This window comes from Aptenodytes forsteri, unplaced genomic scaffold, assembly GCF_000699145.1.
Source record: "Aptenodytes forsteri isolate BGI_AS27 unplaced genomic scaffold, ASM69914v1 Scaffold326, whole genome shotgun sequence".
NCBI classification, from domain to species: Eukaryota; Metazoa; Chordata; class Aves; order Sphenisciformes; family Spheniscidae; genus Aptenodytes; species Aptenodytes forsteri.
This window is the reverse complement of record NW_008795677.1, coordinates 469,255-487,647: the sequence shown is the minus strand read 5'-3', so window position 1 is coordinate 487,647 and position 18,393 is coordinate 469,255. Positions and strand designations below refer to the sequence as shown.

Sequence of the window (18,393 nt, the reverse complement as noted above, 5' to 3'; positions counted from 1 at the left end):
CACTGTGATAAAGCAGTATATAATATTCCTACAACGCCCAGGCTGCCCCGTGCTCTTTCTACCATGTGAGTGCACATTTTGAGTTGGTTTTCACCTTGCTCTTGGTGAAACAATTACCTCTACAGTTCCAGCAACTGCTCCTAAAGGAGGAGACTGGCACTGCGGAGCGCTAAACCTCCTCCTGCTTCCTTTGAACTTCAAAATGAAGAAGTGTTCGAACCCACTGAAGATATATGAGGTCGTGCACTAACTACACAGTTGCGAAAAATTCCTTCTAAAATTTTACGAAGGTCAAGATAGGATTTGGGCATTAAATAACCAACAGACCAAGGAAGTCTTCATTAGAGCTGAACCACTGAAGTCAAAGAAGCACCAGAAATGCAAAAGGGACTGGTTAAAACAGTACAAAGCTCTTTCTTGTAATAACAGGTTTAGGGTATAGGATCTAGGAAGAAGATGTATAAATACTGCCTTTGAAAAATCCATTACAACACCTTCTGCCCCTTCAAAGTAATCCCCTTACAGGTTTCTGAAGCAACGTACTAATAATTTTCACACGAGTGGCTTCCAGGTATCAAAGAAGAAAACAAAAGTTTCATTTCTTCACCGAGGGTTCAGAGATAGAGTAATTGCAACCCGAATTCCAGAGACTGGGGAATTTGCCATCAGCATCGCTGGCAGGGTACTATTCCAGAGCGTACTGCCCCACGACTTCGTTAAAATTCTTTCAGAAGAAGGAAGACTCTCAATTTCTCTCGCCACCAAAGAAAACCCATGCTTTCGTAGCGTTTCTTTGCGACCAAAGAAATCCAGGGCTTCTAAAGCCCACGTTCCTATCAGAGCAGGAAACAACTCGAGCTTTCAGCCTGACGACAGACTTGGAAAACATGTACCTTTCACCTGAGTCGTTCAAAAAAAAATTAGAAATGCTGTTTCAGCAGCCTGTTTCCTTCTAGCTGCCCGGGAGAGCAATTTATTAGCTGTCACAGCTTAATGGAGTCATAACATAATTTCCTTGCCAATTCCAAAGGTAAATACAGCTTTATTTCCTAAATATTATATTTATTTATAACAGGTATGTCCACAGCGACTAGCAGCTCAGCTCCTGGACACAATTTACATTAGGAGCCACAACTGTGTCTCAGGACACGGTAAGGAAAATCTTGATTATTTCTGATCTTAATCTGAATAGCGATCAGAAGAGAAAGAAAATAGGGGTGTTTTCTTCGTACAAAACCTAAAATCATATTTTTTTACTTCAATTTTTTCCACTATCCGGTACTAGTATATTCCATCCCTACGCATTTCCCGAAGGACAGAGCAGCTCCAAACGTCCTTTACCTGAAACATACTTTGCCAAAAAGGGAGTACTTTTTATTAAATCAAAATGTAAAAGTAATGTGAATGATGGGGGGGAAGGTTAGATTCACAATGGAATTCTCTTTCTTTTCTTCAGTAAAGCACATACTACCCATCATTTTTCTCTCTTTACGTTATTTAGTGATACTTAGATGGTACTTTTCACCACAAAATAGAAAAAATTTGGAAAACCTGATTTTAATAGAGTATTGCGTACAAGCAAATAATATTTTAGTTCTAAAATCTGTTTACTAAAATATTAACTGAGTGATCTGAATAAAAGAACATTAATAAAATCCACAGATAATGTCCAAATTTACCTATTTATTTCGCTAACATCTGCTCTCTTTGGTATGAATTATTCAATTGCTATCCCATTCCCCCAGCATTCACATTAATTTAATGAGCAAGCCAAGCAATAACAAGCCCTGAAAACTAAGCATAAATCTGAAAACACGGACTATATTTCTTTATTTTGGAGAAACATGTACCAACGTATTGTAAATGGGGCCAGGATAATTTCTTTAAGAAGAGTAAAAGGGTTGTTAGAAATTTTGACCTGTAATTTCTTTTTTTAAGTTACTGCTATTGTTATCATATGAATGAGAGTGTGTCCTGGAAGAGAACTCTTGCTCTAGGTATGACAGAAGCCCCAGACTCTAAAAAAAGTCTCCATGCTACAGGGCTTAAACATAATACGCTGAATATGAAAAAAAATGATGTTCGCAAGAAACTTCTTTAGGTGACTGAAAAATGCTTTGCAATTCGATTTTGAAATCCACTCAAACACTACCGCATTCATCTTCGCAAGTTGTTGCCTGAAAAACATAGTTAGTCTCTACCAGCTTCGCTTTTCTTATTCATTCAAGCACACCTCACTCGAAAAACTTCCAAGCAACGTCTTCACGAGCAAGCTAAGGATACCATTTTTTATACATGGCCTTCAACTTCTTCCTTGGCTCTGCCAAGGATGCCAGTCCACGCTGTCCTTTAGACAAATGTTTGCAACAAGAAATTTGGAACTTTCTTTCAAACCAAACGCTTGTGAAGATGCCAGAAAAGAGGTCTTCAAAATAGCTTTAAGAAAGCCAAAACCCAAAACCTGACAGCTGGCGTGCCGTGGAATTTATTCGTCACAGTCATCTCGCTGCCATCCTCTGCTCATCTGTCAATTTGCTGTAGTACCTATTGCTCTTCAACCCCTGTTTGGAACGCAAGTTCTCTGGAGAAAGGCGTATCTTCCATTAAAATGGGGAACGCCCGTTACACGGGCATGCCTCGTCACGATTAATAAATGGATGCAATAAAGAAAGAGCAGTAACTAACAGAGCAAAAAACCGCGAGTGCTGGCATAGTCTCGCTTCTCCAGGCAAATACAAGAAGGAGACGCTCTCGGTATGGGAAAGAAAAGGGGATAACGGGTGGGCCTCAGCTTTCCAAGTCTCCTGTTCAGACGGGGAGTTCAATCTCACTCTGTCACACAATACAAAATCAAGGAGACTGGGAGGGAGGTGAGTTTCGCTGAAGACCGATGCCTCGGGACATCTAAACTGTAGCTTTCGACAAAGAAACCAACCAGAATTACCGAGAACCTTCAACTTGATATCCAGGCATATTTTATCATAGTATTTACCTGCATCTAAAGAATACTACGTGATAACTTGCTCAGCTAGAACTCTTTTTTGCGTAACGGGAGTATTTTGAAGAATACAACTATATTTAGTGCTCGCTGTTTCAATTAGAACTGGAACTTCACAAGAGCGAGACCACCAAAGCATACCTTAAGTTTTGATTATAGGTACTTCACTAACGTATGTCCGTACCTGCGGGACACTGGCAAGAAAGAGGAGCCCAAAAAGGCTTACACAAAGCTTTACTAAAAGCAGCACAATTTCATAGACATTATCAGCTTCCTGTAGAAAGATACCGCTGAAGAACAAGACTGAGAACACAGCTTGAGGTGAATCAAAACATCTGTATGAAGTAATCTAGCCTGAAAAAACTAGGTTTCGAGGCAGGTTTCTTGCAACCCGCTCTTGCAAACTTCTGCCCTTCAAACATCTTACCTGATTACATGTGTTAATGTCTATTCCACTTTTCAGGTATTCCACTACTTTGTCCAGATTGCCAGCTCTGGCAGCTCGGAGGAAGCTTGCATTGCTGTCAGACTGTAAAAAGATAAGAAGAAAAAAAATCTCTAGTTAACTCCTGCTTAAAAGAGAGCACAACTTCATCACCAGGGAAAGGTTTCCACGTTTTACGCTGCAGGAGAATAAAATTGTGAAGAAAACTGACTTTGCATTATTAGCATACACATGCTTAAACAAGGCAATACTGGCAGAAAAGAACCGCCGACCTCTCAGAGTGAGCAAAATAGTGCAATAATTGCTGAAGTTCAATATTTAGCAAAAACCAAAGCAAAAAACCTACAGAAATCATAGTAACTGATATTAGCAACAAGAAAAAAATACATGTATCAACTTGCTAGCCATAGTTTTTTCTGGGGCTTTTTTTATATATATATATATATACACACACATATACACACGCACACACAAGAAACTCTGGAAAATAACTGACACATTGTTATACTCATATATATATATATATACACACACATATACACACGCACACAAAAGAAACTCTGGAAAATAACTGACCAATCCTGTTATTGGCTATGCTACTTACGAGAACACACATTGGCTTTGGATTTGTACTTGGCATAAAAAGTTACATGACTACAGTTCATATTCATGCACACACACTGGCTTAACACAGAGCTACAGGCTGGAGAAAAAACAATATCCAAGAGCGAAAAAGTCCTGTGGCTACATTTTGCCGCCCGGGAGACAGAAATGGGGCTTGCTGAAGGGGAAAAGAAAAAAGTCCCACGAAACCGGGCAGCACTGCAAGTGTAGCTAACCGTAGAACAAAGCGGATGAAGTACTCAAGCCCGAGTATCTAAATCCAGGATAATGCTGTAAACGTGCTCGCTCCTAAACTGCCCGCATTCATACATTCGCATTTAAAGCCTCGTTAGCATTTATAGGCTAAAAAAAATAAAAATAAAAATAAACTCACGTTTTCATTTTTCGGTTGGGCTGTGGGATGTACTGTTAAGCAAGGGAGCGTGAAATGCGTCAGCCCTCTTGCCTTTATCTACGATTACGGCACGAAATTACATTGGCTATTTGAAACCAGCACAGCCTTTGATGCTCACCCACACGTGAACCTACACACAGGTAAACTGGCTCCTAATGCAACCGCAGATACCAGGAGAAAAAAAGAAAGTCGTGCCACAGGAGTAATGATTAACCAGAATAAGCATTTGGGAACACGCACAGACACAGGGACAATTTTCGTACTCAAAATAAATAAATAGAGTCGGAGTGAGTTTCAAAAAGCAGGTAAATAACTGTGAAAGCCTGTTTTGTGGGGACGCGATTAGAGAGGTACAGCAGGGCACGCACGCCATCGGACTAGTGCCTGGCGTGCCACCGAAACACCTCCGATCGAGCACGTTTCTCATCTAATTTCAGCCCCCTGCCAGAAACATGGGGTGAGAACCATTCTTTCACATCATGAGAATATCCTAAAAGCCTCCCGCTTTCAGCTTATTAATACTGATCGACAAAGCAATTTATTTCAGTCACCCAATCCATTTCAATGCGTTTATTTCGGTCACCCTACTTATCACGCCGTACTAACTCACTTCACAATCCCCAATTCCAACCTATTTTAATCTGCAACAGATGGATGTCATAAAAATGATTCTTTTTACAACTGTGCTACATGCCAAGACAAAAATATTTCCTTTTAAATTCCTTGCAGCAAACTTCAGCACATTTTCCACATCTTTTACCGTTAAGAAAACAGACCATCTTTCTAAACACACAGCAGGGCGAAGGGGAAGGTAGCGCAGGAATTCACGTTGACAGAACCCTTTTATAGCTTTCAGGCTTCAGTCAGGCAAGCATTTGGACGAGGCTTGACAGAGGAGCAGATTCTGACAGGTACTTCAAAGAGATCCCTTTTAAGGTGGAAGGGTGGCTATTAGCACTGCACCGTCTCCTGGGACGTGCATGTGCGCATAAAGACACAGAATTATACCTCAATGTTTAAACGTCCTTGAAAAATCAACTGTCTTGGTAAAAACATTAACCAAGAACAAGTATTTGAGCACATGAGGGGTCAATCCGGACACTCTTGAAACTAATGGGAAAAGCATCTTTGCCCGCAATAAGACACACATTTTACCTTCTTTTTCCCCAGGTTTTTTCATGCTTTTCCACTTCTACAATAATTTACCATGCCAAAACTGCAGTCATCTGGTTTTATACTCTTAAATGGTTAAGCGAGGAGGACGCAACGAACAAACATCTACAACTTCTGTTTTATTAGGGACGAATCAATCATCGCTTGTTTTTCTTTCACGCAGAGTAACATGAAAGGCTAAAAACGTTAAAGCCTCAATTACTGCTGGAAGCTCAGGCTGTAGCTAAGACCATACGACTATATTCCATTTGTTTGTGGCTAACAAGATGCAAGCAGCGCTTTCAAAGTAGATTCTCACTTTCTCGGTTCATACTTTTGTTACCTCAAAATTAAATTACTGCAACGCACATCACTTCAAGACACATCACGTACACCTGAACAGCGATCAGAATGCAGAATATGAACTTCTTGTCTACCTGAGGAGTTATTATGAATCCACTCTTCATGATTAACTCCCCGTACAGGCGCTTCATTCCAGAAGCGTCTCTTGCTGTGTACGTTCTCACTCTGAAATAGAGAGTGCCTGACTGTGAATAGAAGAGGAACAAAACTGCTAAAATCCCAGTGAAACGCAACGAGATCTTGATGCTTCATTTAGGTGCCTTTGAAAATCCTAGCCTACAGAGTCTTTGGGTTTTTATGAATTTTCTCACTGTAACACGCACTGATCTCAGATGAATGCGATCGTACCCATCTCTTCACAGTCTGGCCTCTACTATTTCAAAACAGTTTCTCACAGACTTGCATGATGTTCTCAACTTGAACACACAAATAAAAGACACGAAGCAGCAATTCAGCTGCTTCATATACAAATTCACATACAAATACCAGTGGGCGCTTCCATGAAATACTCGAAAGGTTCAACACTGTATTTTAAAGCTTAGAAGTTAGGAGTCCTCAGATCGGTATTTTCTTTCCTGGTTTGTCAACTCTAATTTTTCGGTAGGTCATCAGTAGTTTGTCCTTTTCCCCATTCTTTTAAGGTCTTCAAAAAGCATTTTTATCAGTACTACTGTCTCAGCAATTTACTCGCTTTAGCACGTCACGAATTCAAATCCGCTTTGACAAAATTGTCTCAGTAGTCAACAGCAGCAGTTTCTGTAGTCTTACCGTGCTAGGAAACTCGTGATTTTTCATCCGTGGCCTTTTCCAATTGATTCAATAATCTCATGAAATATTTTGTTTCCTTACACGTAGATTTTTAGTTGAATTCATGAGGCATTTCAGTGGCACAGAAGCTGGCATATTGGTCTTTACTAGTTTGTCGACTGGTGAAGACAAACTGTCAACAAACTGTCATTTGAAGACACGTTCTTTACAAGAAAGAAGACAAAAACATGGAGCCAGAGTCCTTCGCACCATATGACGCTCACCACGTCATCCCGTCCTATGCACGTGCCCCTGAGATTTTGCTTTAGGAGCCTTACGCATGTACGCAGATCACGCTCAAAAGCAAGCACTCTACCGATAAGGAAAAGAAAGGTTTACCAGGGAAGAGTATGCCTTAAGCAGCTGCCGGCAACCACGTGAACACGAGAGGCTCGCAATCTGGGAAACCCCAACGTTGACATGTTAATTTGCAAAGTCTCAGCTGGCATCTCGACACGCCACCCACAGTTCAGGTCAGTCAGAATTAAGGATCGCTTTGTCTACACGTGGCCGCCAAGGCTGGGCAATCTACTCAAGACGTTATTAACACGCTGCTAGAATAAGGTACGAAGGATTGAAGAATGCTTAGCTGATATCTGATAGCATGGGACAAATTCACAATCTGTGGACTTAACAAGCTTTTTCTAACGTACTACTTTCAGACATCCAAACTGTTCTACGAAAAATGCACCACTAACAGCAGTTAACATGAACATTTGACCGCTCCACAGAGAATTTTTCTTTTCACTACAATCGTGATTGAATCTGGACTACTGACTTGCAGTTCTACAGATAGCAAATATTGATCAAAGAGAAGGACAACAGTCCCTGTACGAAAAAAGAAACAACTTCCAAGACATATGCAGTGAGGGAGTACTACGAGTCTTTGATAACTACTTTTTTTACAAAACTCTGCAATGCAATTCTAATACATGCTATAGATTTGTGAGGAATATTTGGTGTTATTGCACCTTATAAAAAGCTCTTTTAACTTAACTTTTTTTTTGTTTAACTTTTGACCGAGGATAAATAATTTCAGCCAGAAATGAGCACTATAAACAAATAAACTACAATGTGAAAAAAATCACTATAACCTTTAGTACGCTCACAGCAGAATACAAACGTGTTCCTTATACGTACCTAGTCATCAGACTCCGCATAAGAAAATATAAGAAATGATCAAGTGAATATATGATTTTTTTTAAAAAATGACTGAGAGGCTGCAGAGTCAACTTCTTTCCTGCTAATTGCAACGCCAGAATTTTGCCTGAATTTGAAACACGTAGCTCAGGGAATCTCAGTAATTAAAATCATATATGGAAATTAGTATTGTATTCAAATAGTCGGAGACCTTCCCTTCTGGTTCCTCTGTCCTCGCCCTGGTGGTCTTTCCTGTCTCATAGCACGCCACGTCACTCATCGCACACAGCACGTGCCTGTTTCTCAAAGGCATTTTATAGAGATGTGCCAAAATAAATCGCGCTGCGTACTGTTGAAATCATATGCTGTACCAAACTCACAGGAATTTCTCCACATATTCAAATTTGCTGCTGAAAACCAGATTCATGCTTAAGAAGGAAAGACTGGGGGAGTAGGAGGCTTCAGTTTTCAAAAGACGGCTTTCATAATAACATTATCCAAACCATCCAAATACTTGTTTGAAATCATGTCTATAGTCAAATTATTCCTGCAGGTTGGCCTTTTTTTTTTTGTTCCCCTCCAAATAAGGTGAATGACCCCAGCCTGTCCACAATCACAAACATCTCCGTGGGAGAACGGAGCCTAGCAACAAGGCCTACCGAACAATTCTCATCTGTTAAATGCAGTTTATTAAATGACTGGCAGCAAAAAAACAGAATTCAAAACTGATGTGCAATAACCAAAGAGTAGTTTTGCACCTTCCCTTCAGTAAACGTTTTTGGTTTGTATGTGTATTGAGGTGTGTATCTGAATACTAATAACCCTTTTCAACTTACTTCTCAAGCACCGACTCTGGGACGTACCGCTTTGATTTTATGGAGAAAATGTATTTAGCTCTAAGTTTTGAAGAGGCTGGCCCTGACCAGGAGGTGAGCAAAACCTGCTGTTAACTCGTACGCTTTATATAAATCAAGAAACTCACATCATTAGCAGTTATAAAAACTTTCACGTTAAATTGAATCCTGTATGATTACTGCACACACAATCAGCATTAAGACAGAATTGGTCAAGATGGCAGTCTTCAAGGTTATCCGACAGTATTAATGCCATTTACAAACTTCAGAGTTGTGAGGCAGTGTTTGTCCAACACCTGGTTCTATAATTAGTAAAATGCTGACGGCTTGTTAACTCATCTTCATTAAAAAGCTCTTCATCGACCGGTGGCTCATCGTGTTAATATATTCAGGTAATACCTGGAGTTGAGAATTCAGCTCACTGCGGAAGGGAAGCTGCGTAATCTAAACCCAGGTTTTCATGGCTTCTTGGTGTTTTTCAGTACTTAAAAGATGCAGGGGGAAAAATGACAGATACGTAAACGCATTCCATTAAGTTTTTATTATGCCATACCTTCTAGAGTGTCAATTTATGCTCCTACCCTTGAGATAACCACTAAATTTTGTCCCAAGTGGCTTGGTTATTCTCCGATTTCAGAAACCATCTGTTCAAACCAGCCATCGTTTAATTGGGTGCAACTCAAAGCGGCACAGATGAGGTGTTACCATTACCCAACTCGTTTGTCACATACATATTTTCTTGCCAGTACGGTAGCTTTTTCCATACCAGCATTCAAATGCAAAAGATGGGACTTCAGAAGGAATGCTTCCTCCTCGCGGAACGGTTTCTGTAAACCTTGCCAGCTAGTTTTTCAGCGGCTCACATTTTATCTTTTGTACCCTGAATTATTTTTTTTTATTGAGCTGGAAGTGCTGCTGAGCTGACCTCCGAAGGGCATCACAGCAGAACAATGGCGATATTGTGAACCGCAAGCCTAACACGCAGCTACGACTGCAAGAAGGCAAAGGATTTTTTTTTACTTTTTTTTTTTTTTTAAATTAAACTACCACAGCAGAGCCTCAGCCTGCAGTTCTGATATGCGTGCCAGAACGTGAGCTAAATCTTGCACTTGCAATGGCACAGGCTCAGTAATCTAACACTGGTAAATGAGTTAAATGAGATAATAACAGCTATAACGGAAACAAATTTTCCCAGTCTTTAATGAAATAACATTCATCTTCTGAAAGAAAAGAAATACAACAGTGCTTTACTTTGAAAGCCGCTTCCTTTGCTTATACAAATGTATGTTTTCCTCCCATTAATCTACTGGAAGACATGAGGGAAGACAGACTAAATTGCAGCTCTTAAAGAAATTTCAGTATCTAAATTCCTGGATGAACAACGTGCCCAACTTTCTTCTTTCAATTTCAAAAAAGTATTTTTATCACACAGCTCTTCCCATTCAAGCATGTATAGGCATTTCGGATCTAATTCATCCTGCTGTGTACCTTTGGTTGTATAGAACTTGTTCACAAGCAGTTGAACTGAGAAGCCCACAGTTCTAAAATAGCAGTCTTAACTAAACAAACATCTCTCCCTCATAATCGAAAGCATCTTCTTATCCAGGAAAAAGACACAACTGATCTTGCAATAAACTAACGTTTTTTTAAGAAATGAGAAGCTGAATCGTAGGAACTGTGAAGAGGAAGACGAGCTTTCAGAGACAAGAGATCACTAGCAAGTTAAATATCCTCTGCCAAGACGTAGTTAATAGCATCTAGCAATTAATTATTTTAATCTCAGGGGTCTGTCTCTCTAGGTTGATGATGATGGTTACAAATCAGAAAAATAAAAATATTCTTTTAAGTACATATTATGCACCTGAATAATTTAAGGCGCTTTGAGTATTTAGGCCAATTAATCACAGAATGTCATGAAGGAGACGGAGAAGTTGGCACCACTGTTACCGGCACTGAGCTGGAACTGTGGCAGGAGTTGCCCTCACCATAATGTTGCATACGGTATGGACATGGGCCCGAACTTTGGCATAAAGACCATGGCTATTTACGGCAAAAAGGATTGTGTAATAACAAGACGGTGAAATAGCTACAAGAAAAGAAAAAGCTTTTGGGCTGTACGCTGCATATGACCCAGGATTGAAACATTCAGTGATTTCAAATCAAAACCAGTTTGCACATATTTAAACACAGAAAATGACAGCCTGACACAGAAACCTGTGACAGACTTGACTGGATTCAGGAGTGACCCCTTGCGTATGTTGTGTGCTCCTCAGAACGAGTATTCTCTCATTAGATCTACTGAGGGACGTGTAGGAGCCAAAATTATACAGTGCCAAAGCAGGTGGGAAGACTAACGTTGTTTGCGTTTATTACACGTACCGGTAAAAGCTTTCTTATGTTAGACAAAGAGGCTGCAACCCAAAGGGGACACAGCGCGTAACAGCGTGCAAGACTTAGAATCATAGAATCATAGAATCATTGAGGTTGGAAAAGACCTCTAAGATCACCGAGTCCACCGTCAAAAGTAAAAGCTTTCTTATGTTAGACAAAGAGGCTGCAACCCAAAGGGGACACAGCGCGTAACAGCGTGCAAGACTTAGAATCATAGAATCATAGAATCACTGAGGTTGGAAAAGACCTCTAAGATCACCGAGTCCAACCGTCAAAAGGACGGTCAAAAGGACTTAGAGCGTCCTTGAGAAATGAATTCCATCAGTATGCCTGGAGATGGAAAGAGCCATCGCAAAAAAGGAGCTAAGAAAGTAAAACCCGGCTGAGGAATGCATTATGATTTACGCACGCTATAAAATAACAAACGTATTGTAATTCCAACATATCTTTAATAGCTGTTGAATTGAAAGACTTCTTCCAGTAATTTTAATATTTGCATATGACAGTTTTGTAGTAGTTTCACCTCTTACTACAAAGCCTGTTCTCAGAAAGCTGCGTTTGATATTTACAAAGTTTCTTACTGCTGTTACACTACCCCAACAAACATGTATTTCTGAGTAACGTAAGGAGGAGAAAACTATGCCTAGCCAACAGCTTTATCTGAATACCAGTTCCTGCTGCGAGATTGCTCCGGACGGACACAACGGAAAGTTGTTACGTGCTTATGGACCCTTCCAATTTTTACTAATGGAAAAGCCGGGCTTCAACTATTCTATCTTTTGATATTGGTGGGGAAATTCCCAATTATTCGTAAGGGATGACTTTCATTTTATGCTGGTGGTTATATTTCGACATCTTTGACTCTTTTGCAAACTCCTCCTTGAAATTCCAGAGCTTGCAGGATACCAGCCATCCAGCCACTCTTTTCTTTCCACTGGAATGTACAAATGTTTAAGCAGTTTTGCTTTGGTTTTCACCAGGAGACGAATAAAGAAGATAAAGGGCTATGTCTGGCAAAACACTTCAGCATATGCTTAATTTTTACCACATCTTTAGGTCCAACTGATCTCAAATTAAACAGGTTGAAGTTATTTGCTAAAGGATGGATTTAAATACACGCTTAACCGTGTTCCTGAGTTTGGGCCAACATTAGCAAATACAGCAGCAGCAAAAGAGGAAGAGAAAGCTAATGTAAAATCAACCCTTGCTTGAGCCAAGAAGCAAATGTCTTCTATAAACCCTTTACGACACTTAGCTGCCACAGACATCTGTAGGAGTCCTCCCACTGCGTTCATTAATTTGACATACTGGACCCGCTGTCAGCTGACTTTTACTATGTCAATGAAGGATTTGTGAGAACTGAGGCAAAACTGCATAGTTTTCTGTGGAAAAAGAATAGAATAAAAGTCTCTTGCCCAGCTGCGTGTTCCTTCCAAACACAGCAGTTGAAATGACAGAAGTTATTTTAATCCATACTGATTTTAAAATGTAAAGTAACATCAGTGATAGGGTTCTAATGCAGAAGAGCACTTCGGTACTAGCTGAACTTCAGGCACGTGTAAATCCCTGATGTCCCACTGGGCTATTCGTGTACCAAACATTTTGGTAGAAATCCCAGCTCGGACACAACGTGTGCAAGTCAGAATTATGCACATCAGTGTGAATCTAAAAAATAGAATCTCAAAAGCACCTGGAAAACATAGCCTGGATTTTTTTTAAAAAAGAAGAAAGGAGAAAAACCAAAAAAAACAACAAGCACCTGGAAAACATAGCCTGGATTTTTTTAAAAATGAAGAAAGGAGAAAAACCAAAAAAACAACGAACCAAAACCCAAAGGTTTTGGGTTTAAAGAATGAAAACTTTTACCATAGTCCGAGTAATCCTAAAAACTAGAAAAATCTTCATGTCTTTTACTAAGGCTTTTAAACTACTCTAAAAATAGAAATGGATAGTCCTAATGTTTAATGGGAAAGTTTCCTGTGCTGGAATCCGAGTGAAAGTATCATTTAGCCATTTCCTGAAACAGCAAGGATCCAGGATACGTTCAAATGAACCACAGGACGAGTCTTAGTTCTCCTACGTGACACACACATTTCCTCAAGTCTCTTAAATACTGATATGGAACCAAGATTTCCACTAAAGGAATTGGATAATATTAAAGGAAGGAAAAATATTTAGGATCAACTGGACGCCATATATTGAGATTTCGAGGTGCTAGTAACAACTTTAGAACTTGGCAGGCATTTAAGTGGTTTCCATGGCAAGTTTCCATTACTAATGATGTTCCTAAATAGAGAGGTAATAATGCTAGAACACCTCTAGAAAGAATTAGGATGCCATTCCAAGCATATCTAGCAGAATAATAACTAGCCTTAACAAAAATCTAGCCTGTAAGTGAAGTTTATGACAGACTGTTGACAGATAATTCTATCACTCTCGTTAATTTTTCAGCCCCTTCCATCCCTTGTCTCACCGTCAAAGGGACATTTTCTACTAAAAGAAATGTGCTAACACCATCAGCGCTAAAGAATCAAACAGCTTTACTTACCTAAACACCATTAACCGATTGCCCGTTGATTCAAACTTACCGGTACCATAAACAGAAAAGAAAAGATTTCGTGTTCCTTTGAGATGGGCTAAAATAGATGCAAACAAAATGGGCCTTACTGAAAGGCAGCAGTTTCTGATTCAATGCCAGTTCTGCCAGCACGACTCATCGTAAAGACCTACTTGTACAGAAAGGTAAAATGGATACCGAAGCAGTAAATGAAGACTTTTTAATTTTGTCCATTGTGGAAAGAAACCAGGTTTCATTTAGGAGATTTTTTTTTTTTTTAGGATTCACGCAAATAGCATCGTAGCCAGCACGGATAATTTCCTTTTCTCTCTTCACATTAATTTATCCCCAATCAACTGGGGAGTGACACTTGAAGCATATCTAAACCACGCAAAACCCTTCTCTCTATTAACCGTGACATTTGCTGTTTGTATATCGGTCATGATATTAAGCACTCATTGTTTCCCCGTAATTCCCAGCGGAACACTGCCTATAAAACAAAACTCCTGTAATCCCGGGCCTAAATTCCAAACCATTCAGCTCTGGGCAGCAGAGAGGAACCAGTTTCATCTAACTTCACCCCTACAAAAGCTACACCTCTAATTCAAGCAGCCCACATAGGCTCCCTATGGCATCAAGTAGTAATAATAATAATAATAATGATGATGATGATGATGATGATGAAAAGGGATACTTCCTAAAAGCAGTTTACCCCGCTTCAAGGTAAGTGTCTAAACCACACTGAATTAATCGCTCTTTGGCTGCGTTTTGCACTGTCTGTAAGCCCCCGTTTTGGAAGACTGTAATGCGTGGCTCTGGCCCACTTAAGGATTTAAAACCTTCTGGTTTCTATCCCAGGCACTCACTCACATTTGCTGTAGCAATGGGAGTGAAAGGCGCCGGCTGGACACTCCGCAAACACAGATATTTCCCGAGTTTTTGCAAATCGCTTATCGCTTCTCAGCGTCACTGCTTCACAGTCAGCTCCCGACGTTGACTCCCCCGCCGCCTCCTACGACGACGCAGAAGTCCCCATTGCCAAGCCCACGGCTCTGAGCGGGGAGAGAAAACTCCCCCTCTGAACGATGCAGCAGGAGTTTGGAATGATCCCGTCCTGAAACTCAGGGAGCAGTCTGTCCTAGGTAGTCTGAAATACAACATGATCCAGCCATACTTCCAGCACCGTGCAGCAAGACTGGATCACATATTTTCAAGAGCAAATATGAAGGTAATTAAATATCCAAGTAAAGAGGGAGGCTAATGTACAGCGAATGCGACAAACCCCAGTGCTTTGTCATCTGAGACGCCTTCGTTTCAGCACATCAAAAAATAAAAGTAATTAAAGCCATAATATATGATTATGAAACAGCTGGTTGTGGGTTTTTTTAATGCCGCTGTCATTTCAAATATGAACTCAGTATCAAAATTTGACTCCCTATTTGACAAAGTTATTTGGCATCATAGAGACAATTCAGCAGAGTCAAACCAACACATTCCTGATTCTTTCAGCAAGACAGGCCTGAAGCAGCAGACTGTATTTGGGTTTAGTTTAGAAAAGATTAGATCACGCAAAGCAATTTTGCCATTTGAGCCGGCTGAATACCAACTGAATTATTCTGAACCGCCTATCTGGTACAAGATTCACGGAGTCGTCATATTCAGCTTGATGTGGCACTCTTTTTCATAAACCAAGACAGCGAGCATGGCTACAGCTGTGTAAAAGCATAGGAAATGTATAGCCAACAAAGTATTGTGCTGGATACCGGATTCCTGTTTGGGGGAAAAAAAACCAACCCAACAATATACAATTTCTCCCTTCAGGACAAAACTTCTCTGACGTTTCTAGTTTACAGACACCTTTTTTGTAATTGTTTTTTAACCTTTTTACAAGAAATCATCATAATAAATACAATGAGAGACTGTAAACCTTCTCAGGGAAATACAGCAATTTTCCTCTGTAATCCTCCAAGTACTGAATCAAGACAGATATTCTAAAGCAACTCTGTCAGTCCCTACCGGAGCCATATAAAGCCAAGATCTTATGATTAAATATATCAAAGACGTTATCAAAGTGCCTGATCTCTGCCTATGAAAAGCTCTGAAGGCTGACTGGAAAGTGAAGGAAAAAAACCCAAACAAACCCAAACCAACTCAAAGATCACATGCTGCTCGATTTGGCTCACTCCTGCCTCCTCAAAGACCCAACCGTATGCAGAAGGGCAGCTTGGAGCCTGTACGTTCAGAGAGAGAGAGAACTGTCGCAGAGGTTGCTTATTTGTGTCACAGGCATCTTTCCATACATTCGCTAACAGCTTCAGGCCACTCACCTTAAGGGAAATACTATAACGCCTGTTGAAATCCACGTATTCGGCAATGGAAGCAGGCCTGTCCTCCCCCCCCCCCCACCCCGGGAAGTCCCGTGCTTGCATTGTCCCTCCCCCTGACTTCACGTTTCCCATCAGAAATGCTGGAGCTTTTTTGTTAATTCAACCAAAAACTGCTTGGTGGGAGAAAAAAAATTGTCTGAAAGCTCAAAGAAATAGTTTAATTTCATGGTTTAGCTCGAAGGAAGTTTTATTTCTGAAGAACTGGTCCAACTGTGTTGTCAGTGAAATAAGCAGTAGAACCGGGCAGAAGATTTCAGCTAAAAAAAAAAACCCCTACCAGAAAACCAAGACAGCATCAAAATTATTTGCTAGGACAAAGCAGAACTTCTTGTGAGCTGCTGCTGGGAGTGCCTCTGGTCTCTTCCCTTATGAACGCCGTAACTCATCTCAACTACATTTCCTATAAGGCACGGCAGTAATTCATGCAAGTGCAAAGCATAATATTGACCTGAGAACAATTTTATTTTAGTTCAATACGGGAGAACATAATATTTGGATATATCGACATTAAAGGTTTTCTGATTTTCCTGTTCTGCCAGCAGTTTTGACGCTACCTCCTTTCATTGCCGATTTTGAATGAAATAACCATTTAATAACAAATTTCCCAAGCAGAGGAAGGGGAAAAAAAAAAAAAAAAGAGAGAGAAAAGAGGCACTTCCTTTGCCGTAGACGTTATACAAGTATTCATCGCAATGATTTTCCTCTGGTTTGCAGAGCAAACGCTGACGTTACTGTTATAATCGCCTCCCGCATGCCTAACTCTCAAGTCCTGCAGTCATCAGCGTGACCCCCTTGCGTGTGCCTGGTCCCACTCACTGTAACCCTCATCTGCACCAAGATCTGCGGGGCTCTGTCTCCACTGCAAACACAGAAAATAATACCATGTACCGGACAGACAACAGCTTAAAACAAAAACGTTACCGAGTTCAAGTTTTGAGAAGGATCGATGCAGGATCATTTACAGCAGTCGTGTAAAGTGGGATATAATTGATTACGTCCATTCATTCGAAGGACTTGTTTCACTGACGGTGTTCTCCTTCCATATACCTAAACCTTTTGGTAGCTGACAACACATTTAAGTGACTGCACAGCTTAGCGACAGCTGCTTTTTAATTACAGTCAGGCACAAGAGCAAAAGCAAAGCTTGAACATGGACACGTTTAGCAGATCTCTCAATACTGCAAGCTGTCAAGTAAGATTCAGGCTGAGCAGAGAGATCCTTTTCAAGTCTAACACGCACAACCCTGATCTTAATTTTTCCCTTTGATTCCTGTTTTCTCCAGCCAAGACTTACCAGGGCTTCGGGATCTTTACTTTCTTCACTGTTGCATCCATAGTAGTCAGGGGTTTTATCCAAATCCTGTATGTTCCCTTGTGTTCTCAAACCCTTATCTGAATGACAAGACTGGCAAATCGGTGCATTGCCCATATCAGTTCTTCTGCTAACTCCTACAAGCGGGATTGCCCTTGCGCCGCAGAGGGTGCCCAGTGCTCCCGAAGGACAGCCGACGATCCAGGAGGAGGATCCCGCCTGCGCTCCGCTCCCCGGCCGCTCGTACCAGGCTCCCTTCTTCCCCGAGCCGCCCCGTGTCGCGGAGAACCCGAAACCCCAGCAACTGCAGGCAGCGGTCGGTGACCATTTCCAATTCAGGCGCTGCCTGTCTATTTTTACACCTACCAGGCCAGCTATGCATGTAAATGGCGGTGGGGTGGGGTGGGGGGGAACCGCTTTCCAGCATGCAGCCAGCCTGCCTAGCACATCAAGTCAAAGTCCCACTGAGTGGAATGCCTCTACATGTGAGGGTTATTGAATTACCCAGTTGCATGCCTTTGAATGTTTTGATTTTTTTTTTCCTGCCGCTCTCGGTCTCGCTGTGTTTACATAAAGCACTAAATTTCAGAACGTTGCTAATGCCTTCTGACTTTCTAACCCAAGAAGATGATTAATTCCAGTTGCACCTATTTGGTATTTACAAAACAAGACAAAATGTATGAGTACAGGTTTCACGACCGTTTCATTCCTGTGATTCACACGCTGTTTCATGTCCATGGAGATAATAACTGTGATGAGCTTGCTTTTGAATTGATATATCCCCCGGGTTTGATTTCAGAGGAGCTCAAATGTATCCAAAAAGGACAATCTCTGATGCTAGATCACTTTAGCTCTTGTCTATGTCATGTCTGATCTTGTTTTGGGTTTTTATTGTTGTTTTGGTTTAGTTTTTTGTTGTTTTTTTTTTAGCTAGAATTGCAATTAGTAAAAAAAAAACCAACAACAAAC

At 40.7% G+C, this 18,393-nt stretch overlaps 1 protein-coding gene across 1 annotated transcript in view; it reads right to left on the bottom strand.

The window, feature by feature from the left end:
• ANK2 (ankyrin 2) overlaps positions 1 to 18,393 on the bottom strand; it is a 371,191-nt gene that overhangs the window by 159,957 nt on the left and 192,841 nt on the right. Inside the window, exon 3 of the mRNA XM_019472961.1 lies at positions 3,426 to 3,527. Coding sequence (XP_019328506.1) covers positions 3,426 to 3,527 — 102 coding nt within the window. The remainder of the gene's footprint in view (positions 1 to 3,425; positions 3,528 to 18,393) is intronic.